The 25,346-nt window shown below is 45.6% G+C and overlaps 1 protein-coding gene across 1 annotated transcript; it reads right to left on the bottom strand.

Annotated features, from left to right (window-relative positions):
• Window positions 1–2,208: 2,208 nt before the first annotated feature.
• Cmc2 (C-X9-C motif containing 2) lies at window positions 2,209–25,308 on the bottom strand. The gene is made up of 4 exons (XM_021169832.3): window positions 25,197–25,308; window positions 15,422–15,528; window positions 7,394–7,465; window positions 2,209–2,550 (listed from the first exon to the last, which is right to left on the bottom strand). The coding sequence occupies exons 2-4, from the start codon at window positions 15,500–15,502 to the stop codon at window positions 2,464–2,466; spliced, it is 240 nt and encodes a 79-aa protein (XP_021025491.1). The 5' UTR covers window positions 15,503–15,528; window positions 25,197–25,308; the 3' UTR covers window positions 2,209–2,463.
• Window positions 25,309–25,346: the final 38 nt, after the last annotated feature.

Below are 25,346 nucleotides of genomic sequence, written 5' to 3'. Positions count from 1 at the left end.
ACTGTGAGATACTGAGAGTAACCAATCAGATGAGGAACATGCAAATGAGGTATAGTGCATAACCAATCCGGGTGTGAGACACACCTCTCCTAGGCCTATATAAGCAGCACCAGTTCTGGGCTCGGGGTCTCTTTGCCTCTACAATCAAGCTCTCCCAATAAACGTGTGCAGAAGGATCCTGTTGCAGTGTCGTTCTTGCTGGTCTAGTCGGATGCGCTCAAGACTTGCCTATCTTGTACAAGACACTGGGCACATGGATGCACACACAGAAAGCTCCCTCCTGCTTCTCTCTACTCATGATGTAGCACCCAGGCTTAAAGTGCTTTGGAGTCTGCCAACATCTGGTCTCTATATACATAAACACACATATGTACGTGTAGCTTTACACGAGGTGTATACACACATGCATATGCCTCGCCCCTCAAAAACCAAAACCCTCACCAACATGAGAGTTGAGCCTGAGGCTGAAGTGGCATAATTTATGAACTTAGAGATAGCCAATGGCCACTTGTAGGACTTAGCCGGAGCTGGAGCTGCTAATCGAATGTGATCACGAAAAGTTAGGCTTAGGACTAGGAGCCTCTGAGTCCTTGCTCCTAGGCCACAAACCCAGGCAGGTCTAACAAGACCTCAACCCACTTAGCATGTCTCAGCCTTCAACAAGATGTCTTGCCCAAGGAGCCTTTTAGGACTGAGAGAGAGCAGCAGGGATACCCCTGGGGTTGTGAGCAGGTGTTACAGTTAGTGCTAACTGCAAGTTCTGTCAGCTCCCATCACCAGCACTCCTCTGACGTGCATTTCCTGTAATCGGGCAGATCCTGGGAGCAGGCCAGGACAGCTGCCCCCTTAGCACCACTGGACTCTCTCTTGCTGTTCTGGCTGCCTTGAGCAAGAGGATAGATTTTTTTTTTTTGTCCCTGAAACTATAATAATAATAAAAAAAAATCTCATTAAGACACAAACTGAAACAGCTCACTCTTGCAACTCTCTCCACAAGTCCCTGCAGACAAACATAGAATTCAGAGCTTTCTAAGACCTTCGTTCTTCACCATTAGGTCCATCCCCCAGTGACACTGATGCCCTGCTGGTGTCATGGTGGTGTCCCAGTTTACCTTGCCAAAAGTCACCTTCACCACATAGCCTTCCTGTAATGATTCCATGAACCTGGAGTACAAGTTCTCTTGCTGTGTTTTCTTTAAAGCCTCCCTGATCACGGGGCTTCTGTGATGATAGCTGACTATGGTTGAGCCAGTTTATTGGTTTGCTACAAGATTCTACTAGTAAAATTTCTTGTTTTGATAGACTGTATAAAATGTATTCGCCGTGGTTCTGGCTCCGCCCCTTTCATCAGCCGTTATCCTGTTAAGTCACTCTATAAATTGAATTGATTAGCTTCTCCTGCAATAGGAAAATCATTTATTAAACACCAATGGGGTCTCATACATACATTATATACACCAAACACTACGAGAAGCTTATAGCTTCGTCTGTCTTGCGGCTCCTGAGAAGGCCCGAGACACCCTGATGTGGCTCCGGCTGAAGCTGCTGGGTTTCTAACTGTCACAGGTCTCAGAAACCATGGGGAGTAGTATTTGTGAGGTGGGGATGGTGTGTGTGTGTGTGTGTGTGTGTGTGTGTGTGTGTACCTCTAGGTTAGAGCCCAGGAGTTAACTGGTACCTGTGGTATTTAACCAAACGATGGGGCCCTAGCTGGATGCGATCTTACCTACATCATTAGTCATCACTCCAGAGGGTCAGGCAGTGCTGCTTCTTGAACCCTCTCTCCTCAAATCTTAAAAGCAAAGTATCTGCATAAAACCTACACACTTCCACCCATGGCCACACTAGCTCTAGCTTAGTTAATGCCTAATAGATGGACTGTAAAGTGATAGCTGTGCTGTGTTATTTAAAGAATGGTAAGGAACACGTACGTGGTCACTACAGGTTTGTTGAGTTTTTTTTTTTTTCAAATAATTTCCATCCAGAATTTGAAAGCTAACTAACAATATCTGACCTTTCAGAAAGTGGCTCTTTAAAACAATAAAATAGGGAACTTTGGTATAGTTGACTCTGCTGGAATGTCCCTGGAATTCCCATGTTAGTTTGTGTCTTCACTGCATAACCTTCAACCACCATGTTCTCAGACAGAGGAACCTACAGGCGTCACTTCCGCTCCAGCCCTGAGGAGGTTAAAGAAAGGGAGGCCCACGCTGTCCAGTGACTTTATTGCAGGAGGCGAGTCAGGACTGGGTGGATGCAGATTCAGGGCAGCAGCAGAGGAAACTCTCCCTGGCACAGCGCATGGCACTCAAGTTCAGCAGGTACTGAGAAGCCATTCTCCTGATTCTCTATGGTTCCGTTCTTCAGGGCACTTTTCATACAAAGAGTCCTAGAGCCCAAAAAGAAAGGATATTCTTCGGCCACCAGCCACCTTCAGGTCTCCCAGCCGAGGCCCCAGTAAGCCTATCTCCCAACTTCCTCTGGAGGATCAGAAAGCCTCCGTCGCATGGCGGCACCGTGCTCCCTGCTCCTGGTCCTCCTCTCTGAGTACTGGAAGGAGGAAGAGATGAGACAACAGGTCAGCACTGGATCAGCTAAGCTACAATGCACTCAAGGACACTCTGCTCTTTCGCTCACTGAGATCAGAGGCAGGGTCCCGAGGAACTTGTGGCACTTGCTTGTTCAACACACTTGTCAACAGCCACATTGAGCTCCTCCCAAAGAAGTCAGGGGGTGTTTGGACAGATGCATTCTGTCCCTGTCCCCAGCAGCTCCTCTGTCTAATCTACCTTGAGAGCAGCCTCTTCAGCTGCTGGGTGGCTCTGCTTATCCAAAGTTGTGGCAGTGAACCGAATACCGGCAAACACCCCTCCTGCCTTCTATTATTCTTGCTTTAAGCAACTTTAAAGTAACCTTCAGGTACCTGATGACCAATGGTGGCCCTCTTTCCCTCATTTCTAGCCCAAATGTTTCTCCAATTGTTTAGAGGGCTTGGCCCCTTTCTTCTGACCCTGCAAATTGGCATGTCTTGCAGGCCACTTTAATAGCAACACCTTTATTAAAAGTTCAGAATGGGGCTGGCGAGATGGCTCAGCGGGTAAGAGCACTGACTGCTCTTCCAAAGGTCCTGAGTTCAAATCCCAGCAACCACACGGTGGCTCACAACCATCCGTAATGAGATCTGACGCCCTCTTCTGGAATGTCTGAAGACAGCTACAGTGTACTTACATATGATAAATAAATAAATCCTTTAAAAAAAAAAAGTTCAGAACAAGAATTGAACAAACTACTCAAGCCAGTGGCTGACAGATGGGTGAGGGAGCCTACTCCTCATGTGTCTCTCTAACATTATCAAGAGTACACAGCCCTTTGTCATAACCCTCCCCCTACCACCCCCGTTGAAAGAGCACTTAGATTTTCTCAAATGCTTATTAACCTATATTCAAAACAGAATGTCTTAATACACATATCATCAATAGACAAATATGGACATATTTTAAAAATAAATTATTCTTCTCTAGGGAGGGGACAAGACGGAAAGTAAATTAAAATGTGACCGTAAGAGAACAATGGGACTTTTTTTAGGGGCCATAGACACGGAAAGAACAAACACAAAAATAGAAGATTTAGTAGCATTCAACTGGAACCTGACTGGGATTCCTCCCCAACTTCTAAAGAAAAAATGTGTACATTTTTCAACCTCTGAACTCCTCTGTTCATCTGGGACACAAACAGAAAGAGCCACGCCACATGATCGTTATGAAGTTTCAATCAATACAATTTCAAACTAAAGATGTTGGTTGAGGAGCTGTATAAATCTTTGAATGGCAGTTTTTAAAATTGACATTTATTGTCAGGCGTAGTGGCACACACCAGCGCTTGAAAGGCAGAAGCATGTGGGTCACTGTGAGTTAGAGGCCAGCCTGGTCTACAGAGTGAATTCTAAGTCAGCCAGAGCTGCACAGTGAGACCCTGTGTCAAGTACACACATATACACATTTGTTTTATGTCTATGTGTTTTAGGACTTCTCTCCTCCACCATGTGTGTCCCAGGGATGGAGCTGAGGTGGTCCACTTGGCCTCAAGCATCCTCACCAGATGAGCCATGTTCTCAGGCCTTAAATAACAGTTTCCTATTATTCTTCATCAAAACACTACTCCAGCCTGGGTACGGTAGATCACACTGTTAATTCTGCTGAGTCTGGGTATGGTAGATCACACTGTTAATTCTGCTGAGACTGGGTATGGTAGATCACACTGTTAATTCTGCTGAGTCTGGGTATGGTAGATCACACTGTTAATTCTGCTGAGTCTGGGTATGGTAGATCACACTGTTAATTCTGCTGAGTCTGGGTATGGTAGATCACACTGTTAATTCTGCTGAGTCTGGGTATGGTAGATCACACTGTTAATTCTGCTGAGCCTGGGTATGGTAGATCACACTGTTAATTCTGCTGAGTCTGGGTATGGTAGATCACATTGTTAATTCTGCTGAGTCTGGGTATGGTAGATCACACTGTTAATTCTGCTGAGTCTGGGTATGGTAGATCACATTGTTAATTCTGCTGAGTCTGGGTATGGTAGATCACACTGTTAATTCTGCTGAGTCTGGGTATGGTAGATCACACTGTTAATTCTGCTGAGTCTGGGTATGGTAGATCACACTGTTAATTCTGCTGAGTATGGGTATGGTAGATCACACTGTTAATTCTGCTGAGTCTGGGTATGGTAGATCACACTGTTAATTCTGGCTGAATAGAGAGGGCTGTGAGTCCTAGGATAACCTGGGCAACACAGCAAAAACAAAACAATAAACAAACCAAAACCAACACCAGGGAAGAGGTGAGGAAGGACAGGCACAGGGGCTCTTCAAACAAATCTGTGGATGCAGGAGGCCACGATGGGGGCCGTGTGAGACCCTGTCTCAAAGACCAAACAGAGCAAAAGGACCACCTGGGAGAAACGATATGAAGCACTGCTCCGGAAAGCGGAGTGATGTGTGCTCTAGGGAGGAAGAGCTGACCCTGGATGGTCCATGACAACCACAAGACGAGGGGTCAAAGGTGATGTGTGGCAGGCATGAGAATGAATCATAGAGCACACTGAGCCAAGTCTGTGCTGACGGAGGAAGTCGAGATGGCCTTGAACACAAGGGAAAGATTGACGGTGAAGTCACTGACAAAGACGTCATCTAACAGCACAGACTAGAGGACAGCTAACTCCACAATGAAGGGACTGGACACAGGATGTGCAAGGGCAGTGCCTGCAAAGGAGAAGGCAGCAGAGAGGGGCAGACACAAGCAGACGCCTTAAAGTGGCGAGCAATATTCCAACACACTGGGGCTGAGGATGGCTCACACATGGTACAGAGCCTGTGCAGCTCTTGCAGAGGACCCAATCTCAGTCCCCAGCACCCATGTGAGGCACAGCTCCAGCTCCAGGGAATCCACCACCTGCAACACATCCACACGTGTGCACACACCACACACATACACACATGGGAGGCAGGGTCAGGGGAATCGGACTTAGAGGCCAGCCTGGTCTACAGAGCAAGTTCTAGGACAGCCAGGGCGACACAGAGAAACCTTGTCTTGGAAAAAAAATACCCAAACCACCAAAATAAATAAATAAATAAACCAAAGCCAAAACCAAAAGTAAAACCAAAACCAAAAGAACAGGAAATGTAAAAAGAGCAGAGCAGACTTGGGAGTGGAGAAATCAGGGGGAGCCTTCATAAGCTGCAGAAGTGAAGCAACATTAAACATGGGGAGGTGCGCTGGCTAGTTTTATGTCAACTTGACACAAGCTAGAGTTATCAGAGAGAAAGGAGCTTCAATTGAGAAAATCTCTATGAGATCAGATACAGATGAGCCTGCAAAAATTTTCTCAATTAGTGATTAGAGGTGGTGGGCCCAGCCCATTATGGGTAGTGCCATCCCTGGGCTGGTGGCCTTTGGTTTCTATAAGAAAGACGGCCAAGAGAGCCAGCAAGCAGCACTTCTCCATGGCCTCTGCATCAGACCCTGCCTCCAGGTTCCTGCCTGAATTCAGCTCCTGTCCTGACTTCTTTCACTGATGAACTGTGGTGTGGAAGTGTAAGCCAAATAAACCCTCTCCTCCCCAAGTTGCTCTGTCATGGTGCTTCATCACAGCGATGGAAACCCTAACTGAGACAGAAGGAAACAGGAAATCTTAGGAAAACAAATACGGACAGGAAGTTGCTAGGGCAGCCGCTGACGAGTCACTAACAACATTCAGGACCGTCTGGGAAGAAGAGATCATGGGAGGTTTTAGTCATCAAAACAATGGCAAAATTACTCAACTACACAGGGACAATACATCTAAACATAAGCAAAAATCTATAAATTTGAATATATGGAAACAAAAAGGTTTGTTTTCTGCAAGCATATCCCGAAGCACTAGGTTTAGTGGCCACACAAGCCAGCCCCTGAACATGATGGAAAAACACTTTTCAGGAATCATCTCTAAATCCTAACATATACATTTGTTATCACAAAGACAATCACCCTGGATACAGCCCCTGGGTGTGGCAGCACATGCCTTTCTTTATTCAGCAAGCTGAGATGGGAGAATTGAGAGTTTAAAACTCAGACTGGGCTATTTAAAAATGGGTCACACCCCCTATATAGAGTTATTCAAATAATAACTGAAATTAATGAAGGGTGGAGAGGCACTTCAAACATACACACACACACACACAATTAAAATTGGAAAATGGATCTTTCAGTCCACACAGAAAAAAAAATATATATATATATACACACACACACATATGCACATAGACATGTAATCATTATTTACTTTAAAAGGCTCTGGATATAAAGTAGACAATCTATAAAACAGAAATATTAGTACCTTATTTTCAAACGTTTAAAGTGAATCTGCTTGGTTAGTACCTGGAAAGAGACAATGCCTGGTACTTTAGCTCTTGGCCCATGTCCCGGTCCATGGTGCAGCCTACACCAGTGTCATGTGATCACACAAGATCCCTGTTGCTGTTCACAGCACAAAGACTCTAAGCGTCTCACTAAAGATGGAACAGGCCTAAGTTATCCCCCTCCCTTTACTTAAGGAAACTGTGGCTCAAAGACTCTTGGTCACCTAAGAAGCAGTTCATCAATGTCACCAAAGCACCTGCTTGAGGCCAGGGGCTAGATTTCTCAATGAAAGCAAAGATGCTTTCTCCCCTTGTGTCCAAGGAAGAAAGGGGACAACATTCTAAAACTGCTCCCTCAGCAAGCTCGGTCCTTTTGGTTTTAAAGAGAATACATGTAAAGTTGATTTGCTCTTAGACCAAAAGTATAGGAAACCTCACAACAACAACAACAGAATATCCACAAAGGCTCTGCTTAACTCTGGACACCGGGCTCACCTCATTCTTCAAGCACTTCCTCATTTCCCGATCGAGGTCGTTGCAATGACCAAAAAACTTCAGAATGTTGTGCTAAAGGGAAGAGAAAGGGGGAAACAGTTCAGCTCTCTATCTGCCAACGTCTCTGAAACACAGACTGTAAGAGGATGCTGCTGTAGAGATGTCGCCGACTGGGTTGCTCTGTGAGTAATAAGTTAAACAAGATTCCTAAAGAAGCCTCGCTCATCCTTTAAAAATGTCTGCAGGACAGAATCCAAACAAATCTGAATGATGAGATGACGTGACAGGTCATCTTGTAATACGTGTGAGGTCAAAGACCCAAGCTACACCTCCAGGATCCACATCAAAGCCAGGCAGGCAGCCCGGGAAGAGGGGACTGGAAGACCCCAGGACCGCTGATCAGCCCACCCAGCTGAATCCACGAGCTCCACAGTCAGTGAGAGATTTGTCTCAGAACAAGACTGCAATGATTGAAAAAGACATCCAACACTGACCTCTGGCCTCCACACTCACGTACACACACACACACACAAATGAACACACAAACACACAATACACATTTTTCTTAGTTTGAAAACACAAAATAGCCTCCTAACCCATTAAAACCTTACCTAGTGAAAGAGTAGAAAAGTTTAACCGCAAAGCAGGAGAGAAGACTCGGCAGTTAAGAGCACTTGCTACTCTTCCAGGACCCAGGTTCAGTTCTTAGCACACACACACACACACACACACACACAGACACACACAGACACACATACACACACAGACACAGACACACACATACACACACACACACACACACAGACACAGACACACACAGACACAAACACACACACACACACAGACACAGACACACAGAGACACAGACACAGACACAGACACACACAGACACACACAGACACCCCCCTCTGCTGAGAGCTTTGGGTGCCACTTCTCATTTGTCACTGGGCTCAGACAAGGAAGTAGGCTCAGGTAAGAATGTCAGAAACACTGACCGTGGGGCTCTGTTTACAGCTTTACTTAATTATTATCCTGTGTGATCTCCTGTTCCCAGCACCCACATAGCAGCTAAGGAGCTGTAACTCCAGTTTCAAGGAATATAACAGCCTTGTCTGGACTCTGCAGGCACTGCATGCCTATGGTACACACATACATACAGGCAAAACCCCCATACACATAAATAAACCTCAAAATAAAGATAAACAAACCTCAAAAATGTAAAAAAAAAATGTGTCTCAAGTTCAAAGTCTGCTTCATTGGAAAAGCAAAAGTAAAAATCTCATCTGTGTTTCTAACCCTGCTGCCAAAACTATGGCTGCTGCTTGGCAGATGCCCAGGCTGGCACTAAGGAGAGCTTGCGCATCTCAGGGTTTAAGGTGGGCCGGGCAGCACAGTGATCCGCTCTAAACGCTGAACCTGTGGCTGTAATAGGCAGGCTTCTCCTTCTCTTGCTAATTATAGTTTTCACGGGAACCAGACAACACATGATTAGTAAGCTACTCCTTGCTGTATTTCTCTGGTCTCCAGGGCCGCTGTAGAGGCACTTGTCAGGGTCACACTGAATAAACGGTCTGAGTTGTTTCAATAAACACTTCCAACAGTCCGGGATTTCCTCTGTCACCCACTGGCCTTCCTCTCTGTCACCCACTGGCCTTCCTCTCTGTCACCCACTGGCCTTCCTCTCTGTCACCCACTGGCCTTCCTCTCTGTCACCCACTGGCCTTCCCAGAACAAGCACTCCCTGCGTTTTCCCTAAATGATTTCTGTGACGGCAAACGAACAGGAACAAGGCATGTTCACTCTTTCTAAAAAAATAGAAGACGGCACTTTAGAAATCACAGCACAGTACTCAGTGCCTACAGCACTTGGCCCCCCACACATACATACATACATACAGACAGACAGACAGACAGACATACCCACCCACCCTAATATGTGCACAGGTGTGGCTATGATGTTGTATGTACCCGTGTGTAGAGACCAGAGGTTGATGTTGGTGTTTTCTTCCATCTCTTGCTGCCTCATTTTTTGAGTCAGGGTCTCTCCTGAACCTGGAAATTTCCAATTGAGCCACACTGGCTGGCTAGCAAGCACCAGGGCTCCTCCTGTCTGTGCCTCCCTGGGCCAATTACAGCCCACACCGCTGTGCCCAGCTCTTACACAGGTGCTTGCATTAGAACCCAGCCCTCACACATGCAGTTAGCTCCAGCTGCCCCATTTATACTCTTGTTCTTTTTAAAACCTAAGATAAAAGCTAACGTTTGTCCTTTCACCTCCATGTCAGCTAAGCCCAAATGAGAGTGACACTTTATGAAGCCCAACTACCCAAGGGGAACTGGACAAAGCACGCAGACTGCGTTCCTTGCACTGCAAGCACTAACTGCATTACGAGCTGGTATCTGAGCACCTTTTACATGGAGAACAGCGCACCAAGCACTGGGTGTCAGCAGCGAACGAAGTGACCTTGGCTCTGCTTTCAGTGCAGAACAAGGACAAAATTCACCATTTCCATGTAACAGTACTGTAGTCCACAGACACTCTGGGGTGGGGGGCAAGAATTTGTCATTGGGAGATGCTCATGGGCAGTCCTGGTTAAAATCAGTAGTGGTAAACAAAACAAAAAGGCATAAATGTGGGGAAGGGATCAGCCAGGAGGGATGACGAAGGCTGTAGGAGATGAGAGGAGGGATGATGGAGGGATGGAGGAGATGAGAGGAGGGATGATGGAGGAATGGAGGGATATATAAGGAAGGATGACAGAGGGATGGAGGGATGACAGAGGAGGGATGACAGAGGATGAAGGAGATGAGAGAATGATGAGAATAAACAGAAAGCTCTGTACACGTGCCTGAAACTGTCAAAGAACTTAATAATAGACACAGAACTGTGATATAAATTTAAATACATGAAAACTCCTTTCCAATAACTCCAAGTACTTATCAGTTCTGCCCACTCTCACCTTCCCACGAGAGTGACAGCAGACGTCTCCAGAGGCTGATGAGAAGTGGAGCAGAAGAAATTAGGGACTAGTGTCTGGCTCTGACAAGTAGATGTCACTAAGACAGAAAGGGGAGATGGCTTCAGAAGAGCTAAGTCTGTCTGGACAACTTGAGTTTGCTTGTGGAACAGCTAAGTCCATGGAGTTGATAGAAAGCAGAGATAAATAGAATTTAGGGGAAAAGTCTGAGCTAGAGATTTCAGTTGCTGAAATGACAAGAGAATTTCTCAGGAGGTAGAGCGGACAAACAGGCTTAGGGTAGAGGTAAGACAGCCAAACTGACCAAGAGAGAGTAGTCAAGAGTAAATTGAAGAATTGAAATTGAAGAATTTAAAGGTTAAAGAATCAAGGTTAGGGGATGGCTCAGTGGATAAGAGCACTGACTGCTCTTCCGAATGTCCTGAGTTCTAATCCCAGCAACCACATGGTGACTTACAATCACCTGTAATGAGATCTGACACTCTCTTCTGATGCATCTGAAGACAGCTACAGTGTACTTATTTATAATAATAAATAAATCTTTGGACCAGAGAATAATAAATATAATAAATAAATAAATCTTTGGGGCCAACCGAAGCAAGCAGGGTCTACCAGAGTGAGCAGAGGTCCCAAATTCAATTCCCAACAACCAGATGAAGGCTCACAACTATCTGTACAGCTATAGTGTGTACTCATATATACATAAAATAAATAAATAAATCTTTAAAAAAAAAGAGGATCAAGGTTAAAGAATGGAACAAATGCTGGCTGGCGATGCCCCGAGCTTAAAAATGCACTTGGCCATGACCTTGGCTGGCAGCGACCTTGCTGGCTACAGAAAACTGAGAGAGGAGAAAACACACGCTCTTTCAAGTCTGCTCCGAGGCCTGGGAACACTGCAGTTCTGTGTTTGTGTTCTCAGGATGGGAAAGATGTAAGTCTTTTAAAACACTAATAGGAAGACACTCCACACACCCCCTCCCACAAAGGGAAACCACAAAGACAAGAGAAAGCCCAGGAAAGCCTCCTCTCAGTGACGTCCTTTCTGATGGCAAAGGAACAGGAGCTCCTGTTTCCTTGATGCTTCCCTGGGCTTCTCGTGTCTGCAATGACAGGTGTTACTTCAATATTGCCTTTCTAAACCAGAAAAATGTAACAGTAAGGCCTTCCAGTGGCTTCGCGGAAGCAGCTGCTTTCCTTTCCTTGTATTTTAAGTGTAGATGGTTTGAGTCTTGCTGACAAACGTAGGCAAGACAACCAGTAGATCAAAAGCAGCCTATGGATGCTGCGGGCTACAGAGACGACTCGTGGCTGCCAAACCACAGGAGGAACACACAGAGCATGGGAAGAAGGAGGAGAGCACAGCAGGGCTGACTGGCGAGGAGGAGGACCACAGAGCACTGCAGAGTCCCTCATGGAAGAGGATATCCAGAGTGAGTGACACAGCCTCCTAACAGAGACTAAAACAGCTATACAAACTGGGGGCAGAAGCTAAATGACTTGGTCTACCATCCGGTCAATTAAATTACCAAGGCAGTGTGTGGTACACACCCAGTGTCCTCCAAGGGTGCTGGAAACGGCAGGAAGTTGCAGCTTTAGCAAAATTCTACAGACATGCACATATGGCCTCTTCCTGCTTACAGACTTGAAGCTCCGTTCTACTGTGAGCTCGAGGGGTGTCAGGCCCAGTGATGCTACTTTAGTGAGATGAGATTCTGAGAGCAGTCTCTCACCGATCGCTCACCTCTGGGGCATACAGAACACACAGAAGGCATTTCTCAAACGGCTGACCCCACCACTGCTGGAGTCGCATTCTACCATAGGAATGCCACCCTTAGCCTGTGTTCAACTTCACTTTGGTCACCCTTCCCTCTAGTGTGGCTAGATGACTCATCTGGAATAAAGTTAGAATTGTGGTTTTACTCATGACACACTTCTGAGTCCAGGGATTAAAGGTATGGGCCACCACGCCCAGCTAAAGGTGTAACCTGGGCTGGCCTTGAGTTCCTGGTCTTCCTGTCTCTGCCTCTTAGGCACATCCTACCTGAGTGAGGCCGGAGCTACCACTAGCTTCTCTACAGAGCACACTGAAAGACATCTAGGGCCCAAAGATGAAACGGCCCGGGCAACAAAGCCTGTATTAGATCCTAACCCTGACATGCACGAGTCCACACTGATAGCAGAAAATCACTAAGACAGCTCGATAGCCCAGACCTTAAAATTAAGTAACTCCATAGCTACTGCACCATCAAGGAGAACTTAATTCACTGGTGTTTAAATGTGCACAGTGACTTCCTGTCACAGAACCATGGAAGGGAGGAAAGGAACACTTACAGCAGACACTAGACCCGTGACCTGTGGCCAGTCTGTCCTCCACACAGGCTACAAACACGGTTTCTTACCATGTGTGTGTGGCTTTTTTTTTTTTTTTGACATTTAACCCCTGACCCACCAGACGTCACTCATAGGCCTAGTATAAAGAAAAGTATAACCTTAAGTTTTCCAAGGACTATGAATTGTTCTAGTGTCAGCCATTAAAACTCCATATGAAATCCTTGGGAAAGAACTGGTCTCCCAACACCCAGAAGCATGGGCAGAACACAGGAGAAAACCACAGATGGTAAAGGTCTGTGGCATTTGGGAAGAGGCAGAACAAGGCAGGCCCTGCGTTTACCTGCCTTCTATCTCGCAGGACAGGGAGCTAAGGAGTACAGCTCTGGGGGGTTGGCTTTGTCAGCGAAGGGTACCACACAGGACTGCCACACCTATTGGCTGACATGTCTCAGGGCTGCAGAACCTACAGAGAACTACAGAACCAAAGGCTCAAAAGCAGCCAAGACTCCATAGAGTTCTTTCAAGCCAAAACAGACACCTTACTCAACACTCGAGCAGCAGAGGACCTAGGATCAAAACTAATTAAGCTACTCCAGACAGCCCTTAAAATTCTCAATGACATGCCTATCCAGCAGAGGATTTCAATCAGCAAATTGTGGGTGGGGTGTGGGGGGGGGGGGGGCGAGGGGGGGGCTAAAACCCAAGTGTTCAGCACCAAATGAGAAACAGTAAGATTTTGTTTTTTAAGCGACAGGCTAATTCTAAAACATCTGAGGAATTAAAAATGTTCTAGAACAGCCAAAAACATGGTTGTGCTGGGCATAGTGGCACATGCCTCTAATCCCAGCATTAGGAGGCAGAGGTGGGTAGATCTGTGAGTTCAAGGCCAGCCAGCACAACAGTGTGAGACCCTGTCTCAAAAAAAAAAGGCACAGTTGGAGGAGTGCTGGTCTGAGACAACACAAGGCAACAGCATCCATGCCGTGTGGCCTGAGGACAGACAGACTCATGGCTAAGGAGCCAGCGCAGAGCAGCAGCATAAAGTGCTTACCTCACAAGTCTGACAGATTGAACTTGGTGCCCTAAGCCTTACAAGGAGCGGAGTCTGTAATCCCAGCATTACTAGCTCAGTCTGGTCCTGAACTTATCATGTTGCTAAGGATCATTGAGAATCTGATCCTCCTGCCTCCACATCCTCCAAATCAGTGGTTCTCAACCTGTGGGTCTCACCCCCTTTGGGGTAGACCATCAGATTCCCTGCATTTCAGATACTTACATTACAATTCACAGCAGTAGCAACACTACACTTACGAACAGGAACAAACATAATTCTACAGTTGGGGGTCACCACAGCATGAGGAAGTGTAGGAAGGCTGAGAACCACTGCTCTCAGTGCTGTGCTTACAGGCGTGCAGTACTGGGTATTGAACTCAGAGCCCTCTGGCAACTGAGCTCCAGTCTACATCCTCAACCCTTAAGAAGCTCAAAAAGAGAAGCAAGTTTTAAAATGGAAGCCATTAAATTTAAGGATGAGTGGGCAGGCTGCAGAGCCAGGAACACACCTCCCTACTCTCGTAGAGTCAGGTGATTTCTGAAGATAAACTGGAGGATGGAGAGGCAAGACGGTCTCCTCAACAAATGATGTCAGGACAATTAAGTATCTATAAGCAAAACAATGAACTTCAAAAACCACACCTCATACCACACATGAAACTTAACTTCATCCACCAGAGACCTATATACAGCTTACTATACACAGCGTGGAAATGGCCTGTACTAAGCAGACACAATTGACTCTGTTTAAAACAAGACTTTACAGTTTTACTTTAAAAACCCTGAAGCTGTATTTCACTTATATCACTTGACTCATTGTCCAGTTAGATACAGTGTGTGCAAGAGTGCCTAATTCTTTGTTTCTTTTTCAAGGCAGGGTTTCTCCGTGTAGCCCTGGCTATCTTGGAAGTCACTCTGTAGATCAGGCTGGCCTTGAAATCCACCAGCCTCTGCCTCCCAAGTGCTGGGATTAAAGGTATGAGTCACCAGGATCCTGCATAAGAGCATGTATTCTTAACCCATATATATACATACATACACACACACACACACACGAGTGTGTGAACTGTCTGCCCAAAGTGTGTTGTATCAATAGCATTCTGTGACCCACTAAATGCATCTGCCAAGGCTGCAGGCGTTCCTTATTACCATTCTTTGGTCCCACCTCTTATTCACCCAAGTGGCAGTCACTATTACTAAGTGTGATATATCTATAGTTTACAGCATCAGGAGGTAAACAGAAGCACAAAGTTAAAGAAATATCACTAATGCTTCATAGAACTGTAAAAACGAACCAAGTATTCAATATCCACAAAAAACGTTAACTTGATTTGCAGCAGTCCCCACCTGGCTCATTTTCAACTTTCCATTTCACCAAGACTTAAGTAAACCCATCAAATCTGGCCATCCAAAAGCTGCAGGTCGTTCACACACACTTCCATAAAGGTGACTACCAAGGGACAAGCCTGAATTATGCCAGTGTCCTTCACTAGGACGTGTGAGGACATGCACTGCGGCTTCTGCGCAGGACCACACAGACTCTCTACCTTGACACTTGTCACACATGCCCTGCCACTGTCCCTTTGCACTAACAGAGAACACGTCTCATCAGTCCTGTACCTAAGTTTCATTTGTGCCTTGCAGTCACTCTTCTGGATTCTTACATTTTTGTGACATTCCTTTAGCAAGTTAATCAGGATGTTGCATTCTTCGGTGTGTAAGTGTGGAGACAAGTCGGGATGCATCGTTAGGAGGGCGAGTAGGCGCAGACCTGCGGACACAAGAGTGCATTGAGTACGCAAGAACACACTTGTAATTTCAAGAGTCAGCAATGGCCTCTATCAGAAGACAGTGCTAGGTGTGAGCAGCCACAATGGACGAGCTGTCAGGCTGGTAGGAGCCCCTGCTTTAAGGACTTTGCAGACCCCTGGGGTTGGGTTACTAGTCACTCTATTCAGGTAAAAGTTTACCAATTAGAAGAACTGGCTTATTGCTTCTTTTAAATTGTATATCCCTCGAAGAGGTATAAAGGGCCATAAGTCAGTCTCACATTAGTGTGAATTAATGCAGACTGCTTTCTTGTCTGGCTGAGACACTTAGCTAATGAAAGTAGCTTTCAAATTTAACAGATCTATGCACAAAAGTAATTACTGTACTGAAAACAGAAATCCAAGCTCCCAGGATTAGTTTAATGGGTCAACTACAAATAAGAAAATTAGTGACCAAGGTTAAGAAAATAATTATTTTGAAGTGTCTACAATAGTATTACTCTGCTATTTTTTTAATCTACATTTTCTAATTCAGAAACATGACCAAAAGAACCACTTCATTGTTTTAATCTTAAAAGCTCCCAAAAAAGAAAACATTAAGAATTACCTCAGACCTATTAAGAAAGCTACTGTTGCCAGGCATAGTGGCCCACGCCTTTAATCCCAACACTTGGGAGGCAGAGGCAGAGGCATGCAGATGTCTGAATTTGCAACTAGCCTGGTCTACAAAGCAAATTCCAGGAAAGCCAGGGCTACAGAGAAACTCTGGCTTTCTCAAACAACCAAACAAACAAACAAAAAGAAAGCTGAGGGGTGGGGAGGGAGGAGGGTGCTGAGAGATGGCTCAGTAGTCAGAGGTAAGAGGTAAGAGCTTGCTGTCCCCCTCCAGAACTGGAGTTCCTTCCCAGCACCATACCAGGCAGCTCCCAACCCCACAACTACAGCACCTCTTCTGTCCGCCAAGGCACCTGCATAGATAGACACACACACAGATATACAGATACACACACACACAGGCACACACACACACACACACACACACATCTCATCTTTCCTTTCCTGTTTTGAAAAGGTTACCAGCCCCTGCTGCTCTGGACTTGTTTTGTAGACCAGGCTGTCTTCTAACTTGCAGAGACCGCCTGCCTCTGCCTCCTCTGTGCTGGGATTAAAGGCGTGCGCCACCACTGCCAGGCTAAATCATCTTTTCAACGTAAAAGACAATACAAGTATTGGAGGGACTGCAAAGAAACTGGGAGAGTAGAGGCCTTGTGCACCACTGATGTCCTGCAAAATGGTGCGGCCACGTGAGAACAGTGAGTCATGTAGCCATTCCGACTACACCACAGGGGCCCGGTCCTGCCACCTCAGCACTCAGGAGGCAGAGGCAGGAGAAACAAGCTGAAGGCCAGTCTGACATAGTTCATGACAAATCTGAGGAAAACCTAGGCCACATAGCAGGACTGTCTCAAAACGGGAGAGAGAAGAGCCAGCAGTTCACTTACCTGCTCTTGCAGAGGACCCAGAACCCACAGGGCAGCTCACAAGCACCTAACACTAGGTCTGGGGGCTCCAATGCCAGCTTCTGTCCTCTGCAAGCACTGCACAAGCCTTACGCAGGGAAATCCCTCATTCACAGAAAAGAAATGTTTTAAGGGAAAATTTAAAATAATTACTATATGACCTAGTAATTCCACACTTAGAACTACCCTTCAAAGAAGTGCAGGCAGGGTCTTGAGGAGAGACCAAGATACCCACATGCATAGGTCACTCCCAAGAGCAGAACAAAAACCAAATGTCCAGCCAAACAGACAAGCTCTCCTTCGACCACAACACTGGCCTACCATTGAGCCTTATGAGGAGAGTCACTACCTGCCTCGACAGGGATGGGGTTGGGGATATAATGCTGAAGAAAACATTCTCAAAACAGAACCAAACCACATCCCACAGTGACAATCGTGTCACCTGAAATCCTTCATCCACATGCAGACATAAAGTAGGAACTGATAGGCTGAGGACGTGGGAGCTGTGGAAGAGGCAGTCTCTTTGCAGACACACACAGAAAGGTGCCGTGGAAAACGGTGGTGGCCGCCGTACTACATGCACCTGGTTTTTGGTTTTTTATGTATATGAGTACACTGTAGCTGTCTTCAGACACACCAGAAGAGGGTGTTAGATCCCACTACAGATAGCTGTGAGCCACCATGTGGTTCCTGGGATTTGCACTCAGGACCTCTGGAAGAGCAGTCAGTGTTCTAAGCCCCCATTCACCTGGTCAATACCATTCCTGGAAATGGGTCAGATGGCACATTCTACGTTAAGCATATTTCACTACACTGAAGGAAAGGAAAGAAAAAAAAAAGAGCAAGACATTTCATTAGGCAAAGAGTTCTTAGATGAATCAAAGGATCATCCATGTAAAAAGATTTTGATTATCTCACCAAAATTAAAATCTTTTGCACTGTAGAGAACCCAGTTAAGAAGATAAAAAGTCCCAGGCTGGCAAGATGTCTCGGCAGATAAAAGCACTAGCTGCCAAGCCTGCCGACCTGAGTTTCAATCCCCCGGACTCATACGTGGCTAACTCTCAGAAGCCACACAAGCACCACAGCACACACGTGCCCACACACATACACACACTGTAGCAAGCAGAAGAAGCCTTGAGTGAGTTGAGTCCCAGGTAAATGTGTTTTACTGACATAGTCACAGCCATATCAGGACTCCAGACCCTCAGACCCATGGAGAAAATGGCAAAGCCTTCCCCTCTGGTCTGTGTGTGGATATTGCTGATGTGTGAAGAAATGTTCACCACAGCTTTCTCCTCTACCCCACCTCCCCTACAGACAGTGCTCCTACAGAGATGAGCTAAACCTGTCTCCTGGATCCAGCTGTCGTCTATTAACTCCGTCTCCTTATCTGCATGCAGTAACCCACTGTCTTCCTTGATTCAGCTGTAGGCAATAACCCCACTGCCCTGTTCAACTATGCACAATAAGCAAGCTGAGTTGGGGAGGGTGCTATCTCTCCAGCTAAAAGCCCAGACCACCTGACCCAGCTTTCCTGTCTGTGTGTCGTCTGTCTTTTCCTCAGCCCCTAATTTCCCCAGTCAGGTCTGTCCCTGGAGCTGTCCTGGATGTGGCAACATAAAAAAATAAATAAATATAATTTTAAAACATTAAATCTTGATTCCCCACCCACACACACACTGGGGTGGTGTGATGGTTTATATATGCTTGGCCCAAGGAGTGGCACTACTAGGAGGTGTGGCCTTGTTGGAGTAGGTGTGTCACTGTGGGCGTGGGCTTTAATACCCTCATCCTAGCTGCCTGGAAGCCAGTCTTCTAGGCTCCTTCAGATGAAGATGTAGAATTCTCAGCAGCTCCAACACCATGCCTGCCTGGATGCTACCAAGTTCCCGTCTAGATGATAATGGACCGAATCTTTGAACCTGTGAGCCAGCCCCAATTAAATGTTGTCCTTATAAGAGTTGCCCTGGTCATAGTGTCTGTTCACAGAAATAAAACCCTAACACAGGTGGTAATGGTGTGACAGTGTCATCAGCTAGAGCACACTTACAGCTCTAGGTTCCAGACTCTGACAGCTCTGCACAGGGTGAGGAAACACAGGGTACAGGTAGAATCTCTGTCATTTCTGATCAGTTTCATCACAAACCTAAAGCTACACTAGAAACTACAATCTATTCAAACAAAGAAACCACAGAGAGACTTGTAGACTGTTATCTAAGAATGCAAAAAGGTCTACAATTCAGTAAAACAACCCAATCTGTAAGATTCGCTAGAGGGGCAAGACCTGAAGAAATATTCTACGATATAAGAATAGTGAACTTTATGAAGTCCATAAAAATACACTCAGCACAAGAGCCCATACTCTTCCGAGGTCCTGGGTTCAGTTCCCAGCATCCACATGAGGTGGATCCCAACCATAGGAAGTTCAGCTTCAGAAGATCTGATGTCTTCCCTGGTCTCCACAGACCCTACATTCAAACATACACACAACAACACAGGTATGTGCACATTTACATAAAAGTAAAAACTTAATGCAGTACCGATTACCTCAAGTACCGCTGAAGGTTGTACTGACAGTGAAAACACAAAGGCTTTGTGGATGCTCACCACTAACATAGACACGCAAGCCCACTGAGCTTGCTTACAGCAGAGTCTGCAGCACTGAACTGTGGAATTGAGAGGCTCAAGATAAGCCTGTGGAAGGCTGAGGCAATGACGTGTGCTGGCTTAGTAAACATCATATTTTCCAGGAAAATGCCAAGTTATGACTTCCCACTTTCTGGGTTTTGTGATGTATTTCTCTCCAGCACACAAGAGCATCCTGTATCAGCCTGTCCTGGCAGCATTCACAAATCTCTCACGATGGTTGTCCGCGTCTTCTAGCATCTGCGTGACCCGGCTAGTAGCAGATGCTCCTGCCAGTTCCCTGGCTGTGAACTTTTTTGGTGCCTTAGACATGATAACTTCTTCCTCCACTTCAACCGATTTCCTTCCTTCTTCCTGCAGGTCCATCAGCTCTTCGTCCTGACGATCTCATGAATCTCTTCCTCATTGATGTCCAATCCCAGCAGCTTCCCTAGAGCTAACGTCTTGTTACTGACGATATCAACAGCATCGTCATCAAAGCCTTTCAGTGGACTCACATACATCTTCAGAACGCTCTTCCAGAGGCCGTTCATGTACTGCTGGGTGACTTCTCCCCACGCAGCAGCAATATTCCAGATAGCATACTGGATAGTGATACCTTTCCAAAACCCTAGGAGTATTTGGAAAAACTCCACGGCTTCCTCAGTCTTAGCAAATGCCTGGTATGAACTGTGTGCTTCAAAAGTAGCTATCGCACCATAGTCCACTGGTGGGAACAGCATGATGGTGTTCAGTGGCAGGCACAACACTCTCCCATCAGGACGCATGTCAACCATATGCCATCGATGTCGGGAGCATCGTCTGGGACCAGAAGGACCGTGAACGGGATGCTGCTTTGCCTATGATACCTCTGGCTTGTAGAATGAAACAGTTCAGGAAGCAATCCTCCAACACAGCTCATGTCATCTGCTTTCTTGTGATGGCAATAGAGTTACCTGGTCTTTGAATCCCAGGATTATCCTGCACTCCGGGTGAGTATATGCACACCCTGGAATATGTCTCCAGAACGAGCTGGTTTCATCAACATGAAATATCTGTTCTGGGAAGTATTTCTCATCCACAATTACCCTATGCAACGCTTCCTTGAAAGCTTCAGCAGTCAACATCAGCAGCTACTGCCTCACCACGGACCTTAAGAGTATGAAAACTGTGTTGCTTTTGGAAGCACAGGAATCGCCCATGTCCTGCTGTAAACATCTGGGTATATGTAGGAGCAGTGTGGAAGGCTCAGCCCGGCTCCTCAGCAGGCTGAGTGGCAGGCGCTTCACATGTCCTTCTGTCCAGCCCACAAGTTGTTTCTCTGCATCGGCTCTCTTAGTGGCAATGGCAGACTTAACAACGTGAACACTGATTTTACAGCCCCACTGATCCCCTCATCCTTCAAGATGGCTGAGACTATAGACTGGGAAACTCCTGGCTCATGGGGAATGACCGTCACTGGCTGGCCACCTTCATGCTGGGCAATTATTTTGAGTTTCATCTTTGGAGTAATCACCTTCCTTGTTTTCTTCCCACCAGGAGCAGGACACCATAGAAGGACATTTTGTCGACATGATGGGATACAAAACCACAATATCCAAAAACACAGGCAACAGGGATAATGTAAAGTTTTCCCTGTGTCCCTGAGCTATGGCCAGGCGCTGTAACCTGCCATCAAGACACCACACCTTCAGCCAGGGAGAGGACGAAGGCAACATCCAGCAGCAGTGGGTTTCTACGGCAGTTTCTGTAGCACTCTAAGGTGAACTACCTCTGTATCAGAAGCCAGGGTTAGGGGGAGGAGAGACGATCTAGATAAAGTGGGACACACCCTTCTGCAGCTCAGCGGCTGCTGCATACTGGGGTATCTACCCAAGAAAGGAAAGCCTGACCTCACACTAAGCCCTATGAGAACATATGCAAAAGCATTATTCTTTTATTATTACAATGTTCTTTTTACATAGGGTCTTACCAGGCAGCCCTGGCTGGTTTGAAACTCACAATGTAGACCAGACTGGCCTTGATCTGAGAGATCTGCAGGCCTCAGCCTCCAAAGGCTGGGATTAAAGGCCTCTGGCTGGGAGCATTATCTTCAGAGTTATGGCTGGGAATGTAAAGCCACCCAGTTTCTAATTAACCAGGTAAACATATAAACCAATGTGGCCTAACTGTATACTAGAGACTCACTAGCTACGTGCTCTAGTCATGATGGAAAGCCCTATCCTGGAGGAAAGTGGACACCAGAGACTACACGTTGAGACAATGTTTACAAAAGGTCACATTCGTGTTCACAGAAACAGACACCAAACCACTAGCTGAGTAGGAATAAAGGTGAAAATGGGGGTTAGTTTGTAAGTGGACACAAACAAACTTCTTAAAGTGATTAAAATGTTCTAAAACTAGGTCCTGGTAATGGCTTCACAATTCTACAAATGGACTAAAATCGCTAAACTCACTTCAGTGGGCAAATCTGGTATGCACATTATATTTCAGTTTTTTTCTATTTAAAAAAAAAAGCTGAGAAATATGTATTTATTTATTCACAAACTGCCCACTTCAATTCCAACAAATACCAAAGAAAGCCTATATAAATAATTCCCAAGGACTAATGCAAAGCCACTACCTTGAGGTGCAATTTCAACCACTACCTTCAGAATCTACCAAACATACACCTATACCACAGCTAGAGACCATAAATCAACCTGTTCCACCCAGCTAAGCATTTGAAATGGAAAATGCAAACGCATCCAAGTTCAGATTTTGTTTGCTCTGCACTGACTACAGGTTATATTATTATTATTATTATTATTATTTACTTTATGTATATGAGCGCTCTGTTTTCATGAACTCCAGAAGAAGAAATCAGATTCCATTACAGATGGTTGTGAGCTGCCATGTGGTTGCTGGGAATTGAACTCAAGACCTCTGGAAGAGCAGTCGGTGCTCTTAACCACTGAGCCATCTCGAGCCCTACAGGTTCTTTCAATGACACAAATATGTGCCTCAGAAGCATGAAGCTTGATATCATTCATCCACGTAAGCTATCAGCCACTGTTATGGCAGTGAGCGCCAACATCTACCGTGTGCTATAAGTTAACAGAACGTAGAATGTAGTTAAATTTGTCTCCATCTCACTTACTGTATTTTCTGAAAATACAGATTTGCCACCTAGAAAATGACTTGAATATTTCACTTCAGAAACGTACTTGTCAAAATATTTTTGTACATTTTGATCAAGCAGCCCTCAAATTTGTTCCTTTATAGGTCAAACACAAACTTAAGATGTTCTGAGCTATTTAATTAGCAAAGCAGACATATGGTCTCCAACTTCTGATGGCCCACCTTATCATTTCTCGGTATCATTATCATAGAATGATGAAATGCATTTAGGACCTGTTGTTCAAATCTTAAGTTTTTCATAAACTAGCAATGCAGGCCAATGCTTTCTCACAGTGCTGGGTACTGGTGACCAGTCCTGGCTCATGAGTCCCACAACGTAGAGAAATGTGTGCACTACAGCACACTGGATGGCTATTATCCCTTGAAGCACTGTGTTTTCTGTTTCCACATTCTTTTTACATCTGGAAAAATGCATATCTATGTATCATAATATATGCGATATTTTATTTAAAAAGAGGGTTTGTGTTAGAAGATTCTGCTCCACCTTAAACATTCTGGACATGGTGACATAAACCAAGGAAAGCTATGGTGTTCAGTCCATAAGGTATACCAAAATACATTTCTTCAGAGCTGAGGGTCAAATCAGGGCCATGTCTAGCCAAGCATCGGCCATTGCAATTTGGCCTTACCATGCCCTTTAAATGAAGTTTTGAACTTACAGTGCATTTATCCGGACATAATCCTACCATAATTTAATGAGTATCTGTACTGGAGAAAGCATTTGGCCAATAATCTATATATGTGTATCATAGACAAACATAAACACACATAATCACATATATTTTCTTCCCATCATGACAAAAAATTTTAAACTTTGTATATTACTACAGTGCTAGCCAGAAAAATTATTTTCATTTTATTTTTAACTGAAAAACAAAAATGGGCTTTTCTCATTGCTTATCCTGGATGGCTGTTTCAAAGAATAAAATGTTAATTTTGTTTTCTTCCACTCTTGGCAAGAAGTCTATTTAACCTAAGTCCTAAACACTCAACCTTATGGAACAAATCCCTTGCTTTAGCGCCAGGAAGCACATTTTTAAATAGAGAGACTCTAGTATGAGGAAATGCGTGCTGATAACAGAGGGTATTATAAGAGGTGACATCCCTATATTTTAATGCCATCTGTATTTCTTTTAGAGAGATTTTGCTACTCTGGCTGCCCAAGAAAGAAATTTACACAAAAGTTGCCATTTCTAATAGTTTAAAATAAGCAAGGAGCTGGAGAGATGTTTGGTGGGTAAAGCTCTTGCTGTGCCTTAGGTGTCTGCACCCCTTATTGAGGAGACCGGGTCAGGCAGACCCCAAGAAGGTTCTCATGGCTAGCCAACCTAGCCAAAACATCAAGCTAACACAGTTAAGGAGAAACCAGGTCTCAAATCCGTAAGGCAGAGAGAGATAGAGCATGAGGGTTGGCTGGACTGAGGTCAGCCCCAATCCCAAAACAGACACATACAAATACACACTATTTAAGGCCAGCAAGTGCATGAGGACTTGAATTCAATCTTCAAAACATATGGTGGAAGGAGAAAACTAACTCCAGTGAGCATCTTCTGACAGACACACACACAATCATTTCTCAACTATCGCCTTAAAAAAGATAACAGTCACATTTTTTTACTGCTTTTTGAATTCCACTAAACTGCTTCTCAAAAGAATAGGCCTCCTCTGCATCATTCTGGAACAATCTCCTACTAGTGCCAGGTAGGCAGGTAAGTAGTCTGCTAAGACCAGGGAAATTTTTGAGAAAAAAAGAGATAAATGTCTGCTGAATGTTGGCATTTAACACTGAAAATGGAGAGGCGTATTTTCACTTCGATCAACCAAATACCAGGGCCTGGATGTACAAGACAGAAAAGAAGTTGTAACAGAGGCTTCTAATACATCTATTGTGAAGACACTCACAGTCGTCCGCGAAGCCTATCTAACCGACCCTAAACATTGCTTTCCTTGCCAAGGGTACCGTGGGGGATCTTTACAGATATCCACATCATCAGCCAGTCCAGTGACTTTTCAGTAAACAAACTTTTGACGGCAGCTCCCTAGATTAGTTATCAGCCAGAACAGCTAGCTCAATGCGCCCTCAGTGTCACGCATCTCCAAAGTTTTGCGGCAGGGTACGCGCACTCGACCAGGCGCGCGCCCAAGGTCGTAATGCCAGCGAGCGGCGGGCAGATCTCAGCAGTGTGACAGCTCATGCCCGCGCTCACCAAGAAGAGTGTTCCTAGTAAAGATCCAAGGACAGGGACATGGGTGCACCTAGCGCGGCGTGGGAAGCTAAAGAGCCGCGTCCTCCCGCCACAGGCAACCAGACGCCCGGAGGCTGAAGGACACCCGACACTCACCGTCACTCAGCCCCTACAAGAAGCACAGAAAGAGAAGTCACGGACACGGAGCCCGCAGCTCCCTTAGGAGGACGTGCAAGCACCGACTCTCCGCGCATGCGCCATCCTGCATGCATCGCTCCGCCTGGACCGGTCCACTGTCCCATGCTG

The sequence above is a fragment of the Mus caroli genome, unplaced genomic scaffold (assembly GCF_978045245.1).
Source record: "Mus caroli unplaced genomic scaffold, Mus_caroli_1 scaffold_10, whole genome shotgun sequence".
Lineage (NCBI taxonomy): Eukaryota > Metazoa > Chordata > Mammalia > Rodentia > Muridae > Mus > Mus caroli.
Note: the sequence above shows the minus strand (reverse complement) of the source record. Positions and strands in the feature narration are given on the sequence as shown.